This window comes from Salminus brasiliensis, chromosome 21 (genome assembly GCF_030463535.1).
Source record: "Salminus brasiliensis chromosome 21, fSalBra1.hap2, whole genome shotgun sequence".
NCBI classification, from domain to species: domain Eukaryota; kingdom Metazoa; phylum Chordata; class Actinopteri; order Characiformes; family Bryconidae; genus Salminus; species Salminus brasiliensis.
In genome coordinates this window covers 23,148,964-23,169,629 of record NC_132898.1, presented here as the reverse complement: position 1 = coordinate 23,169,629, position 20,666 = coordinate 23,148,964, and the positions used below count along the sequence as shown (strand labels likewise).

General features: G+C 40.3%; 1 protein-coding gene across 1 annotated transcript; it reads right to left on the bottom strand.

Annotated features, from left to right (window-relative positions):
* Positions 1-16,429: 16,429 nt before the first annotated feature.
* On the bottom strand, positions 16,430-18,149 carry ora2 (olfactory receptor class A related 2). Its single transcript, XM_072666530.1, has 2 exons — positions 17,884-18,149; positions 16,430-17,132 (listed from the first exon to the last, which is right to left on the bottom strand). The coding sequence occupies exons 1-2, from the start codon at positions 18,147-18,149 to the stop codon at positions 16,430-16,432; spliced, it is 969 nt and encodes a 322-aa protein (XP_072522631.1).
* Positions 18,150-20,666: the final 2,517 nt, after the last annotated feature.

Genomic DNA, 20,666 nt, shown 5'->3' with positions numbered 1-20,666 from the left:
CAGATGCCTGAACCTCGAAAAGCCCCCTCACAGAAGGTTAATACACCGAATGGTCCTGAATACACTGCCTCATGCCCGATACACTGTTTTACCAGAGGATTTTGGGTCTAAAACATTTTTTAAAACTGCATATCATTAAAAGGGTGGAGGGATACATGTAGCAGGGTGTTGTGTGGCAAAAAAGTAGTTCCTTAATAAGAACAGCTTAATAAGAACATTCTTTCAGTCTGTCACATCTGTACACCTGTACTGTTAGGCGGTACAACTGGTATTATATAGTTCATACAGTTTATTTGGTGAGTTCCCCAACTGCCCATTGCCTTCTATTATAAGTGAAATCTGGATCGTTAGGTTTTCTGCTCTTTTAGGAGTTTTGGGAATTGTGTTGAAATGTCTTACGGTGGTAATTGATCATACGGTACAGAGGCAGCAGATAGAGATCAAGTAGAAAAAAATTGCGGAGGGTTCCTTTAACACAGCATACAGCTCATATAAATGCAGTTGAGCTGAATTAGCTTGGCCGCAGGCCTACTGAAGCCACTCACACACACACGCACACACACACACACTGTAAGCGACACTCACTGCTTGAGGGGTGGCACAGATCCGAGGTAGTAGCACTTGTACACATGTGCATGCTTATATACACACACACACACACACACACACACACACACACACACACACACACACTGACAATATAACAGATGAGCCGCAAGCCTCGGCTGCTGCACCAATTTATCACCACTGACATCTTCATTTTACCATCCTTGAAGTAAAGTGCAACATTTAACAAAGAAGCCTCCTCTTCACCTACATGCCACAGCGAGGCATCATGGGAAAGGCTGCAATGCACGCTGGATGTTTATCCTTGACCCGTCTGATCATGTCCAAGTCCACTTCTGTCCTCCATTCTCACGCTCTCCAGGGAAATCACTCCGAAATTGTACGTTAGATCGGCTTCGTAATGTAAATTTCCGTTCAATTTCCTCCTCTAATTACCAGCCTCTGATGCCAAAGGGTCATTTCTAATTTTTCAATTAGCGATCTGTAAATGGAGAGATATTCATTAGCACAGCCATTTCCACACTCAGCCTCCAATTAGTGATGGAAATAGAAAACAGCCACCAAAAAACTGACATCGCGGCGAGCTTCTGCATTCTAAACAGAATGTCCAAGATCGCTGATAGCTTAATAACCTGATTTCAGCGAGGGAGTTTCAAAGCAAACCCTATTTACATCCTGAAAGGTCATTACTATATGCAAATTCATATCAGATATGCTAATCAGCTCCTCGATTAGATCCAGGTAATGCTCCGTGCCATGCACTAATAATTGATAAATGACTGCAAACTAATCATAGAAATGATCAGGAGCATCTATAAAAAGACATCAACTGGAATTTGTAAGGCCACTCATCATTAGGTAATGCTACTCCATAAACACATATTCTACCATGATAAAGAAATAAAATAGCAAAAAATACCCTAATTCATACACTTTCCCCACTGACTAATAACCCCTAATAACATGACTGACTAATAACATGTAAGCAATGTCTTTCACTTTACCTGTCAGTGGTACTACTGTTATGGCTAATTGGTGTTAAGAAACAACTAGCTATAACTATTAGGCCAGCTAAAGTTTTTAAAGTCTTCCCATACGATCAGCTGAAATATTATCTCATAATAAATACTATTATTTATTACAGTAATAAATAAAGTAGGTTTTTGAAAATTGTCTCAATTGTAGTCGGTCATAGGAGACATGTTCAGTGTCTGTAAAAAGTTTGTTGACTTTTAAGGCCACGAGGCTACGAAGTCATAAAAGTCTATGCTAGTTAATTAGCATAGCTTTACTGCACGTCTAAATCATCATACACTCTCCTTAAACCCTGCAGAGATGTTCTAGGTAATCTCTAAAAGACTAGATAATGTGGGTTTTGACACTATATGACTCTTTGTTATCTAGAATAGTAGTTATCTAGGACAGTCGTACTACGCAATTCAGGGTTCAAAATGCTGCTACTGTTCTTAGCTAAGCTAACACACAGCCTCTGTAAAATGATTAGCATTAGGTAATGCTACTCCATAGACACATATTCTACCATGATAAAGAAATAAATAGCAATAATACTCTAATTCATACACTTTCCCCACTGACTATGAATATATTTGATGCTTTACTTCTTTCCTGCCGGCTAATGTTGCTAACAAACACTAAGAACCAATAGTCACCCAAATCTTTTCTGTAAAAAATGTCTCCAGCGTCGAGGTCTTCATTAGGACTAGATTATGTGGTTTCTGACACTGTATGGCTCTTTGTTATCTAGAACAAGTAGTACTACGCAATTCAGGGTTCAATATGCTGCTGCTGGTTCTAGCTATGCTAGCAATCCTTGACTGCTTAAGCTAAGGCACTAAGGCACTAAGGCATGTGCTGCAGTTTATACGGGAGGGAAACGATGGGTAGAGCGACGGTGCATTTTTTAATAAATGCTAATTCCACAATTCCCCGAATCTGCTTTGTAAATAAAGGTGTTTAATTCAGTCAAAGCTTATTAGAGAGGATGACTCTGCGGTTTAGCTGGGTGGAAAGGCAGATGCTTATGCCGCTGGAACCAAAACAGAGCTCTGTGAGGGCCAACGTAAGAAAAAGCTGATTTCTCTGCTGCTCTGAGAGGATCAGGGGTGATTTAATTACCTCCTTGTGTTTCTGCCTTACTCATAGTCTAACTTGAACCCTGATCTGCTCACATTTCAGCATATTCTACAAGTATAAATCCATATTATATAAATCCTGGTAACTTAAATACTGTACATAGACCTATACTGATTTCACATTTTCGGATATTTATAAGCGGATAAACCCAGACAGTAATCATATAGAATATCTGTCTGCTGTCTCGATATGTTGGGTGGATTGCTCCTGAAATATTAGCTCACATAGGCTACTCAACGGTTCAGTCGTTCCTAAATTATGCAGTTTAATATTTCAGATTGCAGTGAGTTTAAATAATGAGGCTAAGTAATCGTATAATATTCTACGATATTCTCATACTGTGATATTTTGGATACATTTCTGTACACAGGTTTGAGCACCCCGGTCTAAACACTATGAGTTGTTCTGGGCGTAAATGAGTAAAGGAATCCTCTACAGGAGCTAAAATATGATATTTAAATACAATTTATTTACTAAGTTTAACAGATTTTCTTTTACAAAATAATAAACTGACTGTATTTGCCAGTTTGGCGTTTCTGAATACAGCAAAATATCGTATCCTAAGTAGGAATGGGCATTCTGTTCCATATAAGTGTTGGCTCTGTCACCAAAAGGCTGCAGGTGATGCCACAGTCATACGTAACTGTGAGTCCCGAACTATAACTGCCCTGTCTGTGTCTCTCTCTCTGGGTGGGTAGAATGGTCCTCCCATTGGGTGGGTACATGGGTTCTCCCCCATCACTTGGCATAGGTCTGTTAACAGAGGTATCAGAATTAGAAGTTAGGGTTCTCCTCCTAGTGTGTTGAGCTCCAGTGGTGTTGTGTTAGCGGCAGTTTAAGAAGAAGATGTTGTGGAGCTTTTTTTAACATAGACCGTGCCAGCTTTCACCTTCCAAGCAATGGGAGCATCATGTAATAGGATTAACCCTTTACGGTCTCAATCCAGACTCAACTACTACATTGTTATTTTGAATAATAACTAATATATACATACATATACATTAGTTAAAGCTTTCCCAAAAAATTCTCAGTAGGTGCTGATATCCTCCTGCCCCCTGCAAGCATATTGACAAAACCTAAGGGGGAGTATTTCGTTCCTCAATCTGAGGTTTTTGGCATGTACTTACCTTGTACACACTACACCATACACACACACACACACACACACTGATGTGATGAAACGGCTCACAAATCAGAAACACGGGCCAGAACAACACTGGGGATACAACCCCCCTCACACACACCACTGTGCATCAGCAGACTTCAGTATGGATTATTTAACAGCACGCTTGACTTTTAATGCACTTTTCTTTAGTGTTAAATCTGCCTAAGCTTGTGCTTTTGTGCAGTCCATGTTTAATTCAGACGAGCCAGCTGCAGTATTCATTTTATGGAGACGGACACCAATTGAATACAGCATGAAATTAAGCTGTAATGGATTTCATCTGGTTGCACAGAGAGAAAATCTAAAGTTAGTAATTGCAGACCTGGTCATTTCAGAAAAGTCTGGTTCATAAAGGCCTTTAAACCCCTAAACCCTAAGGGTCAGTGACCCCAGCCAGGGATAAAGCCTAGTCCTGAACTACCCTGTCCTTTTAATAGGGAATCCTTATTCAGCATGCTGTGTCCTTCATAACTAGGCTTAATCCCTGTCTGGGTGAACCAACCCTAAGATAATGATTCAGCTATTAATCCTAAAGAGGAAACGGTTGTTACTAGTTGTTTAGTAGCCATTTACTTTACGTGATTGTGTGTGTGTGTGTGTGTGGGGGGGGGGGCAAGGGTCTATTTTAGGGCCTACAAAAGTGATGCAACTTGTGATATTAAGGAACTGTGGTCCTACATGCAGAGTTTAAAGGATTTAAGGGGTCAATTCACTGAATCCTAAAGCAAATGAGAGAAATGAATGCAACAACAGAAGCCAATGGAACCCATGGAGCCCAAACCTGTGCATTGTAGTGTGGAAAAGTATTCACCTCCCTAAGAAGTCATGAAACTGGTCTATTATTACAAATGACCTTTACAAATGACCAATCTGACCATGGTAGTCAACTTGCTGAACAGTATGACCAGCATGACCAAGCTGGTTGACTAGCATGGCCAGTCTGATTCCACTGGTCCACCAGTAAGGCCAGCTCGACCAAACTGGTCAACCAGCTTTACAGAAATAGTCCAAGAGTATGACCGGTTTGATGTCCAGCCTGATGACCAGCTTGGTCAAGCCAGTCCATCCAACCTAAATGAAAACACAAACTATGCTGGACAAGAGCTAAGCTGATCAGCCAATTTCAGCAGCTGGCTTACCAGTATCAGGTAGTGTTTCCACCTGGAGGACCAGCTTCTTTCAACCACCTTCACCATCTGAAACCAGCAAAAGCAAAAGGAATTTTCAGCAGAGCTTACAGATAGTAAAGAAACGTGTTCCTGTAATAATCTGTAATGCTCAGTTAAATTTACAATATACCTGGCATTAAAACCTGCGTGTGTTCCTGCAGGAACTGGTTCCAGGAACTCGTTCAATCAGACGGGTGAAATCTGCAACTGGCAGAAAGAGTTTTGTCGCCCCCTGCCGGCGCTGAGCTCTCTAGCCTCTTACTGGAAATACATGGTGAAGCTTGCATTCGTGCTTATTTTAACTTTAAATGAAATTTACTATCTGGTTAACTTAATGGATCACCTTCATTGATTTACACGGCCTTTTTTTTTTTTTACATATTTTAAACGACTTTGCACTACTGTGCACACGTTTATAACATCATTTCTACGATTCTGAACCAAACGTGCCCAATTTAAACGATGGAACAAATAACAACATGTATCTGGGATTATATACTACACTTAAATAAAGCAGTTAACATTAAAAACTCAGTAAAACGTTATAAATAGCACGTTATCAGACTGCACTGATGAAACGAGGTGGTCCTGTAGGATGAAATTATGGGCGGACCGCCAAGCACAGGGATCGTGACGTAACACCGGTGGGACAGTTCCTATGGTCAGGACGAAGTGTTTAACACCTGGATGGCAGAAATCACTCGTGCCGTCAGGTGTTCAGGGACAGTTTAGCGCTACATCCTTTAGATAACTGTGATGTGGACATCTTATCCTCGATTTCACTTCAGGGGACATCTAGCCTAGCGAAGTATGCTCTGTTATAGGGGACGCAATTCAGTTTTATTTTTTATAAATAAATAAATAATTATTATTATTTAAGTATATTATTATTATATAAGTATATATATATATATATATATATATATATACCTAAAAAATCTGCGCCGGGTTGCCGTTCGCGTTCCCATGGCAGCGTGTTGATTGACAAGTTGTACCTTTGCTGTCGTCATCTTTAAGCGGCAGTGTTTACATGGGTCGTAGTTGGGAAATACATTACAATTTGTAGTACAGCCACATTTAGCAAAAGGATAGTTTGACACTAACTAGTGTGAACTAAGAACTTAATGCTAGTAAAGGCTTTACTCACAAACTTAAGGATGAATATAAGCAAAACTAGTGCAGCCCAGTCCAGATGTCTAAGAGACAGTTCAACACCATGGGCCCAATCTTAAACCCTGCACAGACGCGTCACGATACTCATTGCTATCCTACACGCCGCCAGCAGTGTACTTCCGCGCCTTCCACCTGCGTCGTTTAAATAGCGGCGGTGCTTGTGACTATATCTAATGAGGTGTGTTCAGGTCCGTTTCTGGCGTATTGCTATCTTGGCAACGGAAAACAGGTGCTCCACTGACTGAAAAACAACCTAGACAGACGTCAATAGTCAGACGTTCGCCGCTATCTTGGCAGTGAATTGTCAGCACAGGCGCGTGCCCAACGAGCGTACACTCCTCCTTTGCACCACTGAAATAGCAATCCGCCAAAGTCAGACTGCACCTGGCTCTTAAAGGGAATGGAGAGTGACACACTGATTGGTTTATTGCACGTTACGCCCAAAACACACCCATGATTAATTAAGAGACTTAGTACATGGCTGTTGTGCATTTCGAGCTGCGCAAGGCATACAAGGCGTTATGATAGCAGTGCACGGTTGACAGCTCCATGTTTCTGAATGTTTCTGAATACACAGCCTCACGCCTGAGACACTTTTACCATAGTTTTGTTGAGATTGTGGATCTAAAATGGGTTTTAAAAATGGCCTTTTATTAAAATGATATACATTAAGACCGCTGAATTGCAAAAAAACAGTCCCTAATAAAAAGGGACTGTTTTACCATCATCAAAGGCAGAAAACACAGGTGGTTTACCGGTGGGTTTGGATAGTAAATAAAATGGCAATATTTAAGGATGTCACAATACCAGAAATTTGGTAGTCCACATTTTGGTATACCACTGAAATTCTACAATGCTCATATACATTTCAGTGCGATATGTCAGTTTCCTTGTGTAAAGACTCTATAAACTATAAACCGGTAAAACCAACACGCTGCTTCTAGTAGGCAGTCACAGCAGTCAGCTGACCACAGATCAGCACTTCTAGGTATAAGCAGGTCAGACCGGTGCACAGTTTGAAATTTCTTACAAACAATAACTGTAACATTTCAGGTTACGAAGGTTTTGGCAAAGTTCACTGAATTCTGTGTATAGATCTAGATGTCTGTCTTTGAGGTGCTCAGGTGAGTTTGAGGTGTGAATGCCCCGTGACACCGATTGCATACTGAGTGGAGGTTTATGTACGGTAATTTCACAATTGGATCAGCAGTGTGGTGTCTAATGCAGTCTGGGATATTTGGCTGTGCCAAGTCCACACAAGTCACGACCTCATTCATCCTCGATAACGCAGGCAGAACAAGAACACGTCTGGGCATTCAGACTGTACTCGGCTAGATGTGGCCTTTTTGAGTGGAGCAGTACTTGGGCTGCAACTGCTGATGTTTCACAAGAACACAGGAACACAAGTACAGACAAGAGCACAGAGTAGTCTTTTCAGTCAGAGCTGGTTTATGGAGAGGTTGGCCACTTCCTTGTGACTGCAAAACGCCAGGGGGAGCCTCTGAGCGAGTCTTCAATGAATGGGGGTGAATGAAGCTAAACAGCTAAAACCTTAAAGTCAAAACAGTGTCTAACCACTTGTCTACCTGTATATTTTCACTTTACAGCAAACAGGTTTTGAGCAATAGAGATACTGATACAGATTACTGCTGCTGGAGTTCTGCTTTGTTTGGTGGTAACTTCAGCTAGCCAGCTAATGCTAGAATACGACCTTTATTCCAATGAAGAAATTAAGATTTATGAAATCAGTGTTTTGCTCGCCTCAATGTTAATGGCAGCTGCGAGTCACTCTGGTCTTATTATGCTGCATTCGTTAGTTCCGTTAGTTTCAGTCCCTTTCGGTACCATACAAAACCAGTACCGACATGTTTTCAGAATGTTGGTATTGATTTGGTACCAGAGTATCGGTTCTCAAGACACTATTTTTGTGCTGTAGTAATGAAGATACCTGGTTCCATGTACCTCCACTGTAAAGAAATCTGAATCTGTAAGTTTCTCTACATTGAACCCCAATTTCTCACCAGACCCCCACTCCGAATGACTGCAAACATCAGCAAAGACTGAGTTATGTAATGAAAAATTATGAAAAAGTGAAATAATTCTCCAAAGGCAAAGCTAACCATAGCATTGCCCCAAAGCTAAGCAGTGTTATGCATTATTATTTGATTTAAAAGAGATATAACTTACTTTACATTACTGATCTTTTTATTTCGTAGGCCCTCTCTATGCTGTAACACTGTTAACACTGTAAACTCCTAAACCTGAAGCTAATCCAGACCTACAAGTTTTTTAATTAGCTGTAAAATGCAGTGGTGTCCTTTGATAAAACATTGATGGACCAGATCTGACCCGGTTTCATGGTGGTCCCAAATGTCAGACGGTCAACATTTCAATGTCACCGCTAATTTCTGGGCCTTAGTAGATTTCCTAGCTTCAAGTGGAAACAACAAGGCAGATAGCCAACATAGCAGCTAGTCACACCCTTTAGTGATACATTGGGCAGATCTCAGCAAACTCACAGCCTCGCAGAGTTTATTGGGAGGCTTGTCTCAGCTGGGAAAAAGCCTGTTTGCCCATAAATGGAAAGACAATACAGTGTTTTAAGGCCCGTATTGGTCCGAGTGGTTGTAAAACACACAGCGTCTTCCACCGTTCCTGCTGTTATTACAGTGTGTGTAACTGCATGCACGGAGTGTTTGAGCGTGCTCAGACACATCACACATTTCACACACTCCCACCTATGAAGAGGCTGAACGAACACAGGCCTGGGTGCCACAGGGCCTGCAGGTATCTCAACCCCTTTAGAAACCAAACGTGGACAATGCACTGGATTCTTTAAGATAGTGATGTTAGAATGTTTATTATGGTCTGTTCAGCATTACTTTTTAAAGGCATGTGTTCAGGTGGAGTATGGAGCAGGAGGTATAAAGTTGAAAACATAGTGTTTTCTCACAGCGCACCACCCGTGTGGACCAATCACAGTGCAGCGTTCCAGGCGTGTTACAGCACAGTTGCACAGAAGGAAGCAAACCTGACACAGAGATCAGCAACAGATGAGTCATATTCAGTTCATAAGGAACAATAAAGACAAGATCTCCATTGTTACACAAGAATCTCTTCTTTCAAAAGTCAGATTTACACAATTCTACACTTACTTCAGATGATCAGCCTATTGTGGCAAATATGAGGCTAATTATGCTATGTTTATATATTTTGTTTTTTTTCACTGTACTAATTTAGCATTTTGGAGATACTGATTTTCCTTTGGACAGCTGTGATATATTAAAAAGTTGTTCTGCATGTGCCACATACAAGTCCCAATACACGTTTCATTACAGTATGTTTCCATATTTTATATCTATAAAGTCAGTGGTCAGTGAGAGTGTCTACCTGTAAAACTCCATATAACATTAGACTAAACCCAAATAAACATAAAGTCAGTGGTCAGTGAGTGTCTACCTGTAAAACTCCATATAACATTAGACTAAACCCAAATAAAATAAAGTCAGTGGTCAGTGAGAGTATCTACCTGTAAAACTCCATATAACATTAGAATAAACCCAAATAAACATAAAGTCAGTGGTCAGTGAGAGTGTCTACCTGTAAAACTCTATATAACATTAGACTAAACCCAAATAAACATAAAGTCAGTGGTTAGTGAGAATGTCTACCTGTAAAAGTCTATATAACATTAGACTAAACCCAAATAAACATAAAGTCAGTGGTCAGTGAATTTGTTAACCTGTAAAACTCCATATAACATTAGACTAAACCCAAATAAACATAATGTCAGTGGTCAGTTAGAGTGTCTACCTGTAAACTCTATATAAAATTAGACTAAACCCAAATAAACATAAAGTCAGTGGTTAGTGAGAATGTCTACCTGTAAAAGTCTATATAACATTAGACTAAACCCAAATAAACATAAAGTCAGTGGTCAGTGAGAGTATCTACCTGTAAAACTCTGTATAATATTAGACTAAACCCAAATAAACATAAAGTCAGTGGTTAGTGAGAATGTCTACCTGTAAAAGTCTATATAACATTAGACTAAACCCAAATAAACATAAAGTCAGTGGTCAGTGAGAGTGTCTACCTGTAAAACTCCATATAACATTAGAATAAACCCAAATAAACATAAAGTCAGTGGTCAGTGAATTTGTTAACCTGTAAAACTCCATATAACATTAGACTAAACCCAAATAAACATAATGTCAGTGGTCAGTTAGAGTGTCTACCTGTAAACTCTATATAAAATTAGACTAAACCCAAATAAACATAAAGTCAGTGGTCAGTAAGAGTGTCTACCTGTAAAACTCTATATAACATTAAAACCGCAGGATTTACTTGAATGTAGGACTGAATAGATAATCTAGGTGCTGGGTGGAAACTGGAAATGCTGGCCCTCCTCCAGGATCGCACTGGGAATGCTTAATAGATTGTTTATGTGTTTGTTTGTATTTTTAGTAGTGTTAATAAAGTCTTACAGCTCAGATGGACGGTGTTACTGAGGGTGAAGTCTTCTACACAGTGGTGTGAGTGCAGCATTAGCCTGTTTGAACAAATCAGGTGAGTCGGAATGTGGTGTGTTAGCCTAAGCATGTTGCATTCTATCTTCTTCCCAAAAGAAACACACTGTCATTTACCCCTGCAGCTATTCATTTGCAGAAAGTGAATGCATTCCAGAGCGGCGAGTTCAGGCAGGCTCACAGGAACGGGTCTGGAGGAGAGCTGAGGCGACTGCCGGAGAAGAAGGAGGAGGAGTGTGAACACATTTCCTCTTCGTTTTCTCCATAACAGGTCAACCTCTGTGCATAAACTGGGTAACTCTATCACAAACACCACAAGCAAGTTGGAACCCGTCTCTAAGTCCTCCGACAGTCGTGCTCTTTCACACGTTCTGTCAGCTGGTTCTCCAGATAAGGGCGAGATGTTGGTTGAGTTGTGTCTTTGAGGCTACTTCTGAACCCTCTGGAAGAAATCTGACATCATTAAGGCAGCAGATCGGTTACCTGCACCCTTCAGTAGTACTAAGAAGAACCATGGTTCCCTGGAGTTGTAGACTGTATCCTAAACCCATCTAAACCTGTTAGTCCGATCTCCAGCAGTACTGTTGATTAAGTAGCTGGTTTAAAAGAATACTTGGACTCACTGAGGTCACAAATCTAACAAAGGTTTGTCCACCAATCCTGAAGAGAACTTTAATCAAGAACAAAATCCAAATCCAGTCATTGACCTGTCATGATTATATCCAGGACCATTGCTTTTACTAAAGAACCCTTGAAGAACCCTTGTTTTTAAGAAAGTACTTAATCAGGAATTCCACAGTATTTCCACATTGTGGTTCATTGCAGAGATCCTTACAGACTCGGATTGCTTTACAGTGGTGGTGAATAAAACCAGGCATCGGTTGCCATGACTACAACACAAATATAGCCAATTCTTTTACTGTACAAACCCACCAGTGAAGCAGCGCCGTCTTCTGAGATTCATACGAAATGTTGAAGATAGTGGCTCATCTGAACTAATCCGTTTTCTCTGGGGACTGTTTTTCCACATGTATCCCTCCTCTATTTTAATGATATGGCATCTTAAAACACTTTTTAGACCCGAAATCTTCTCAAACCTCTGGTAAAATAGTGTTTGTGGCATCAGGCAGTGTATTCATAACCATTTGGTGTCATACCTTTCTGTGTGGGAGCTTTGAGAGGTTCAGACGTCTGATTCTATTCATCACCACTCTGAACAATCCTGTGTAATTTTCCACTGTTCGGGCCTCGATATGAGGCAGTCTCAGTGTGTTTAGCAGAAAACGAAGCTCCCACAGGAGACGGCAGCCAGACTTCTGCCGCTACAGAAAACACTAGTGTCAAAACTAAAGGTACATCAGCAAAGTGACAAATAGAAGTGTTAGTGGGAGATCTTAACCAGGGCCTTGGGGGGTTTTGTATGTGTGTGTGTGTGTGTGTGTGTGTGTGTAGGGGGTGTCTGAGTGATTCTGACAGTGATAAGGTCACACAGAAATAGCACAGTTTGTCAGCTGTCTGTTTACACTGTTTAAAAGTCTATAAGCGTAATTCTGACCTGCTTTATAATCTAATGAGTAATGCTGTATATTTACACGATATGGACAAAAGTATTGGGACACCTGCTCATTCACTGCTTCTTCCGAAATGGGAAATCGAGGGTATGAAAAAAGAGCTTATCCTGCTTTTGTTGGAGTAACTGTCTCTACTGTCCAGGGAAGAAGACTTTCTACTAGATTTTGGAGCATTGCTGTGAGGATTTGATTGCATTCAGCAAAAAGACAGTTAGGATGACCACCACTCCACCTCATCCCCAACTCCATGCTGGGGAGCTTTATAGCCCTCTAGCATTTCTCTGGTTTTAGGCATGGTGCCAATAGGTTCATGCTTATCTGTTCCAAAGAATCCTGTTCTATTGGCAGCACTTCTTCACAGGGACTAGACAAGCTGTGTGTGTGCTTCTGCATGAACCAAAAACATGATGAACCAAAACATTATGACCACCATGTCTCATATGTGAAACCGTGAGCTGAAATCAGAGCTCCTTTTGAAATTTGTCAGAGCAGAGATTTAGGAGCCAGCGGTGACTACACCCACCTGGGTGTGGGGCTGGGAGGGGGCGGGGCTTACTATGTATTCTGCAAGGCCATTGGTTCATGGAGTCACCTAAATGTGTGTACCTGAGACAGGTAGGGAAAGAGACAGAGCAAGCGGATCTCTGGAATACTGCACATCTCTCTCTCTCTCTCTCTCTCTCTCTTTCTGTATCTCTCTCTATCTCTTTTCTCTTCTCACTCTGTCTCGCTCTGTGTGCTCCTCTTCCTCTCTTTTTCTCTCTTTCACAATCTTTCTGCCTCTCTCTACTTCTCTCTCTCTCTCCACTTCTCCTTCTGTTCTGTTCTGATTGTGTAATTTTGTGGGTTTCTCTTCTTTTTTCCGCATAGCGCCGCCCAGACTAAACGGCACGCACACACACACACACACACCACTACACTCTGCCGTTACTGCAGCTCTGTTTGTTTATTTGCTTGTTGTTGTTTGTGTTTGTTACATCTAACTGACTGTCTGTGTTTACAGGTGTGAAGAGACTGGCAGACAGAACAGCTGGTGGGGGTGAGAGACATTAAAAAAAGCACTAAAGTACTTTGGACAGTTGCAAACTAAAACGTTAATGTGTGTGTGAGTGAGTTTGTGTGTGTGTGTGTGTGTGTGTGTGTGGTGATAGAGAGGGAGAAAGAGAAGGTGTGTGCTCGTCTCAACATGTTTTACAGGCACAGAGGCATTTCTGCTGGGTTTGGCCTGCAGGGACACGACCAGCACTCTACAGGTTTGATCATGCAGAGCTTACACACACACAAACACACACACACACACACACACACACACACACACAAACACACACACACACACAACTTCAGTCTGCTGAAACATTTAATGCTGTTAGACAACCTAAACAAATGAATGTGTATCCAGTATGAGTTCTTTAATATTAGTATATAGTATTCTACTATGACTAATTAAGTATCCACTATGAAATATGCAGGTTGCACTACGGTGTATTCAGTATACACTATGAGTTATTCAGTTACTATAGTGGATTGTTCATAGTTCATAGTTATATTGTTCAGTATCTATGTTTAATTTGCCAGTGTCTTTAGCATCTCCTAGGACTTGTATAATATCCACTATGAATTATTCAGTATCTAATATGGATTGTTCAGTATCAACTATGAACTATTCAGTATCTACTAAGGATTGTTCAGTACCCACAGTGAATTACTGAGACCATGTATTATTCAGTATCCACTCTGTATTATTCAGTATTATTCAGAGTCTACTAATACTAATTACTTGGTAACTACAATGAAACTAGTGTGTAGGTAAAGTAGTCATAAGAGTGAGGGACTTTGGGGACCACAGATGGACTGTTTAAGGGGTTGATTTTCAGGGGGAAACTGGTAATAGCTTAAGAGTGTAATTGCTAGTCTTCCGGTAGAAGTTTAAAGGCTAAACTGTTTCTATAAAACCGTATTTGAAAGTGAAACTGTGTAAAGTGAATGGAATGCTGTGGTCAGTGGTGTTTTCTCAGCAGAAGCGAGCAGAAGGACGTCCCTGCACTCATCCATGCTTTCTATCCTTCATTCCACCGGAGTCTGTGTCTTTGACCAATCAGATTTCAGTGGTGTGAAGAATATGAGGCATGGGCCAATCATCACCATCTTCATCATCACCCCAAACCTCTTCATTACTACCAACATCCTCATAATCTTCATCGTCCCAAGAGGGAGCAGGGATTGAATCTGCTGTGTCTAATCTTAATTAGCAGCGTGTAATAGCAGAGTCAGGGGCTCTAAATCTGTTCTTTGTAAATGTATACTGTGCTAAAAGGCATTTCCACTGACCAGGGATGATGAGCAGCCACAAATGAAGGTGCAAATAAAGTCAGAGATGATGACCTGTACACCACTCAGTGTTGCTAACACAATGCTAGCATGGCCTAGTACCTGCACCAACACTACCCCACCAACACAGCTCCACACAGACTGGAGTGATCTCCTAAAAACTCTGAAGCAGCATCATGACCACACAAGTACTGATTCTAAATGTACACTAAATGTCCAAAAGTATCCAGACACCTTTCAAATGAGTGATATTAGATAAGTTTCAAGGTCCCTTAGACACTGGAGTGATGGAGCCAGTGTATAATGTCCCAACATCTAGTGTAAACGCCTTCCCAGAAGAGTAGAGATTGTTACTGCAGTGAAAAGGGGCAAACTCCCAGCTACTAGCCATGATTTGAGAAGAGACACCGGTCATGTCATGTACTAATGAGTATGTGAACTCTAATTTTAACTTTAATAAAGGTCAGGCAGACTCCTATCTGCATTTTTAACTGATCTGAAAGCTGTTATGACTGACGTCTTTATTATTCTATTATTATTCCTGCGTACTGTCCTGCAGAGAGCGCTCGCTGTCCCATGGGCTTTAGGCCTTATTCTCCAAGGCAATTAGACACTTTCATTATTTACCCATGGGACGTTTCACACACCGCACGCAAACTGTTAATGACCACTAAAGAGACAAAACAACACCATTACAGAACCCACAGGAGAGGAGCTCGGAGTCCCTTTACTATCCGCTCAGAAATTACAGGGCAGAAGTTCAGGCTGAATTTGCATAAATAAGAAAACACACTGTGAAAAGGTGGGTGGGTTCAACTCCGAGGGAAAATAACAGAACTGATCAGAGCGGAGCAGTGAAGCAAAGATTTTCATTTCTTCACCTTCAGAAAGTCTCCCTCTAGTGCACAATGAAATGTTCCTCATTAGCAGCTCCATGAATAATGTTAAAGCTTCCAACCTTTAAATATTATATTTCAAATATTGCTGAACGCAGAATATTGAATGATTGTTAACCTTAAAATATTACATTCTCAAATATATTTATATATATATATATATATATATATATATATTTGAGAATATACTATATATATATATATATATATATATATATATATATATATATATATACACACATTTAAATATATAGACATATTTTTAAATATATTATATTTAAAAGATTTCCAACCATGTTAAATTTTTATTATATTTTTATTATATTATATTTTAGATATGTTATTATTATTTATTATATTTCAAAATATAATTAAAAAATGATTAACCAATTAATATGAAAAGAGTTTCAACATTAAAATATGATATTTTAAAGCTTTGCAATAATGAAATATTAACTTTATTAATGTTAAATTAATGTTGTTCAGCATTGCAATATTGTATTTCAAATATATTATATATAGAAAGTATATATTTTAATATTCTCAACCTTTTATTTCAAAGATTTTAAGCTCTAAAATATTATGATAAGATTTCCCACCTTACTTTTTTTATTTGAACAACTGTCCCAATAATAATATAATGAAATATGTTTTTTCCAGTTTTGCAATAAAGCTGCATTTCAACATTTTAATCCATACAGTTTGAGTCTCTCTGATTTTGAAGTGTAGAATAATTCCATACCACATTTCTGTTGTGAAACGACCTGCTATCTGCTGTCTGCTGCTGCTGCAGTTAGCACCGTGCTAATTGGTGGGTTATAAGCTTTCATTGCTTGTTAGCTAATTATCCCCATAGCTCCAGTGCTAAAAGCCTTTATTAAACCTTAGAGAGGTTTGTGTTGGGTCCTGGCGAGGCCTTCTCCTCTCTGCCGAACTGCAGCTGCTTCTTCACTTTGGTATTAGTAGTGATGATGATGATGGGGCTGATGGCCGCGAAGAGGGACGAGAAGAAAATCCTCAGGTCACTGGAGAGCGGAGACGCCAGCGTCTGCCTCACTGACAACGTGTACACCCACAGCCCGTTGTCCACTCCGTACATCAGCACGTACAGCGTCACCAGTGCCACCACAGTGAAGGCTGCCCGGCGCTCAGCTGAAGCCCCACCCCCTCCTCCGCTTCCCACGCTGCTTCGGAGACCTTTGACCTGCTGGCTGTGGCGGTAGAGGAAGACAAGGATGATGAAGCTAGCAGTGGTCATTAGTGACATTGGGATAACATCCCTGACCAACTGAGCCGCGCCATTAGCGTCTTTAGCGTAAGCAGACGGGAAACCGATGAAACAGAACTGTATGTTGATGCTGTTCTCCATCAACTTGGAGTCATTCTTCGCCGCCACGGCAAAGGCCGCAGTTGGACCGCTGACAGAGACGTTAATGACCCACAGCACTAGGAAGATGACCCATAGGTAGCGCCCGAAGAGGGAGCGGATGGTCACCCAGACAGAGCCAGGAGGTGCTATGCTCAGACACTGATAGGTGCTCAGTGTGAAGGTCAGCCAGATAGAGAGCCCACGAGACGTCCTGCAGGATGGAACTACATTCAAATTTGACTGAAACATCTGCAAGTTTCCCAGTTCATACAGTTTATACAGAGTTTAGTGCTGAAGCTACGAGGCTAGCATTGCTAACAAATGCCAAAGGTCAAGTCACCCAGATTTTGTCAGTAAATGCAGTCCTACGCGCTTCTCTCTGCAGCCAAGTCTTCATTAAAGTGGTGCAGACTTGTTGATGTGGTTAAGGGTGCCTACTGATCTACTGTAAACTAAACATCAAACTATTCATTTATCACTGAATAATTCATAATGGATACTGAATAATGTATAGTAGTTACTAAATAATTTGTAGTGAGTACTGCATAATTTATAATGGATACAGAATACATCATAGTAGATACTAAATAATTCATAGTGGATACAGAATACATCATAGTAGATACTAAATAATTCATAGTGGATACAGAATCATTCATAATGGATGCTGAACAATTTATAGAAGTTACTGGGAAATTCATAGTGCATACTAAATAATTCACAGTGGAAACTGAATAATTTATAGTAGTCAGTGGGTAATTCATAGTGGATACTAAATAATTAACAGTGGGTACTGAATAATTCATAGTAATTACTGGATAATTCATAGTAATATCTGAATAAAGCAGGTGTACGTTGTTACATGTAATACAGTCATTGCAAAGCTGTGCAATAATATCAATACAATAAGCAGCAATATCAGCACCAGTTGTAAGCAATAACTGAGTATACCTGATAATTACCTGTACATAAAGTAGATGCTCTTACAGCCGGTGTCGTTGAAAACGTTAAAAACCTGGAAGTTGGCGAGTGTTTCAAACACACAGCGAACACCCACCACCAGCAGGTTAGCGCAGGCCAGGTGCAGGACGATGGCGTCGGCTGGCAGGAGGCTGCCCTCTTGGTGCAGCGCCCGCAGAAAGGCCCAGATTACAGTGCAGTTTCCCGGGATGCCAAACATGGGCAGAAACAGATACAGCAGCCCACGGGTCATAAAGTAAAGGTCCATCACTCGGCTGACAAACAGAGGACGTGTTCCATGAGCACTACCAGAAGACTAATTTAATAATTACGACTACAATTAATACTGAATACTGTATAGCAGTTACTGGGTAATTCATAGTGGTTACTGAAAAACTCATAATGGATACTGAATAATTTACAGCAATTACTGCGTAAATCATAGAAGATATTGAAAGGTTCATAGTGGCTACTTAGTAATTCATAATACAAAATAAATAATTCATAGTAAATATGGAATTATTCATAATCAAAGTACTTTGACATTCATAATCAAAGTAGTTACTGAATAATTTACAGTGAACACTGAGTAAGTCATTCTGGACACTAAATAACTCACAGTCCATACTGAATAATTCATAGTGGACAGTGTAGAACTCATAGGAGTTACTGAACAATTCATAGTGGACAGTGTAGAACTCAGTAGTTACTGAATAATTCATAGTGGACAGTGTAGAACTCAGTAGTTACTGAATAATTCATAGTGGACAGTGCAGAACTTAGTAGTTACTGAATAATTCATAGTGGACAGTGCAGAACTCAGTAGTTACTGAATAATTTATAGTGGACAGTGCAGAACTCGGTAGTTACTGAATAATTCATAGTGGACAGTGCAGAACTCAGTAGTTACTGAATAATTCATAGTGGACAGTGCAGAACTCAGTAGTTACTGAATAATTCATAGTGGACAGTGTAGAACTCATAGGAGTTACTGAATAATTCATAGTGGACAGTGTAGAACTCAGTAGTTACTGAATAATTCATAGTGGACAGTGTAGAACTCAGTAGTTACTGAATAATTCATAGTGGACAGTGCAGAACTCAGTAGTTACTGAATAATTCATAGTGGACAGTGCAGAACTCATAGTAGTTACTGAATTATAGTAATAATCCACAGAACTCAATCAGTGACTTATAGAACTTACTGAATAAATTTCTTGACACAGTTAGGATTTCTTTACGCATACTTTTTAACTCTTCAGCTAGCCTATGGTAGTCAGATTTTGGACATCATCTCTAACAAAAAACTCATACAGCAACATGTACGAGAAGTGTCATTCATTAGCCTTACCTAAGGTGTTGACGGAGCGCCACCACACACACTGCTGGAGTGTGTCCTGTCACATCGGCCGTCTCCCCCTAACTCCTCCAGCTCTGAACACCTCCTGTCACTCTTATACTCTTTACTGACAGAACCACAGGGAGTCTGAGGCACTGTATGGTCCAGTGAACTCCCATTGAGCCCCATCTCCACCTGCCTCTCATTATCTAAATGATACACACCTGACTGATCCACCACTGGCAGCTGGACAGTGACATTTATTCATTCAGCAATAAATCTGATTTACACACGTTCTCCTCTTTACTCCAAACATAATCTAGCAGCCAAGACATGTTCATAGTCTTAGGTTTGCTTCTTTGATTTCGATATTGTATATAAAGAAAAATAATAATAATAACTATATATGGAACTGTGCTCTCTGGGATGATATGTTTGGTGCTCCATTCAATACTTTTGGGATGATCTGGGGAGTTGGGGTTGAGGTGGGGTGGTGATAATCCAACCTCCTGACCTCACTAATGCTCTTGTCACTAGGTGCAATCAAATCCGCACAGCGATGTTCCAAAATCTTGTAATAAGCCAACAAGTTACTCCAACAAATGCAGGATAAGCAAATAAATGAATAGACCTACCCTTGATTTCGAAAGAAGCAGCAAATGAGCAGGAGTCCCAATACTTTTGTCCATGTAGTGTACCTAGCTATCAGTGAAAGCTTAAAGCCAGCAATGATCATAGTGCTAAATGTGTTCCTTAATAATCACACTCTCTCCTTAAACAGTCTTTCTAGTGGTTTCTCACACTGTACCACTCTCTGTTTTCTATAAACATGGACTGAAGTATGCTAGCATAGCTAAAAACAGATGTACTAAGGCCTCAATTATTAGCCTTGTAGCACTATGGTAAAACTAGGCAAATTTCAGACAACATACATGTCTTGGCAGGACAATTCTACACTATATGGGCAAAAGTATTAGGACATCTGCTCATTCATTGTTTCTTCTTCTTTATCCTGCTTTTGTTGGAGTAGCTGTCTCTACTGTTTATGTAAGAAGGCTGTCAGGCAATTCCAGCCTGAGTGACTGAAAAGAAATACTCAGATAGCAGATGATTCTGAACCAAACATAGTCAGTTATGGCAATGGCAAGTGCACTGTTGGCCTAACCTGGCACAACCGCAGCCGCCTCGTATACGGTTTGTTTTAACATTTGACCTGTAGGCCACATGTGACCTATCTGCAACCTACCATGTCAATCATTCCTACAGCATTTATGTTTGGGCCAAAACTGGCTCAAATGTAGACAGTTAGGTAATAGTCTTTTCAGGTTCAGATGAAGTCAGTACTGTTATGTGGGCCAGATAGACGTAGTAAGTGTTCCAGCTCTAATGAAGACCTGCCTGGTGGTTTGGAGCAAATGCAGAAAAAAAACTCTTGCACAATAACTT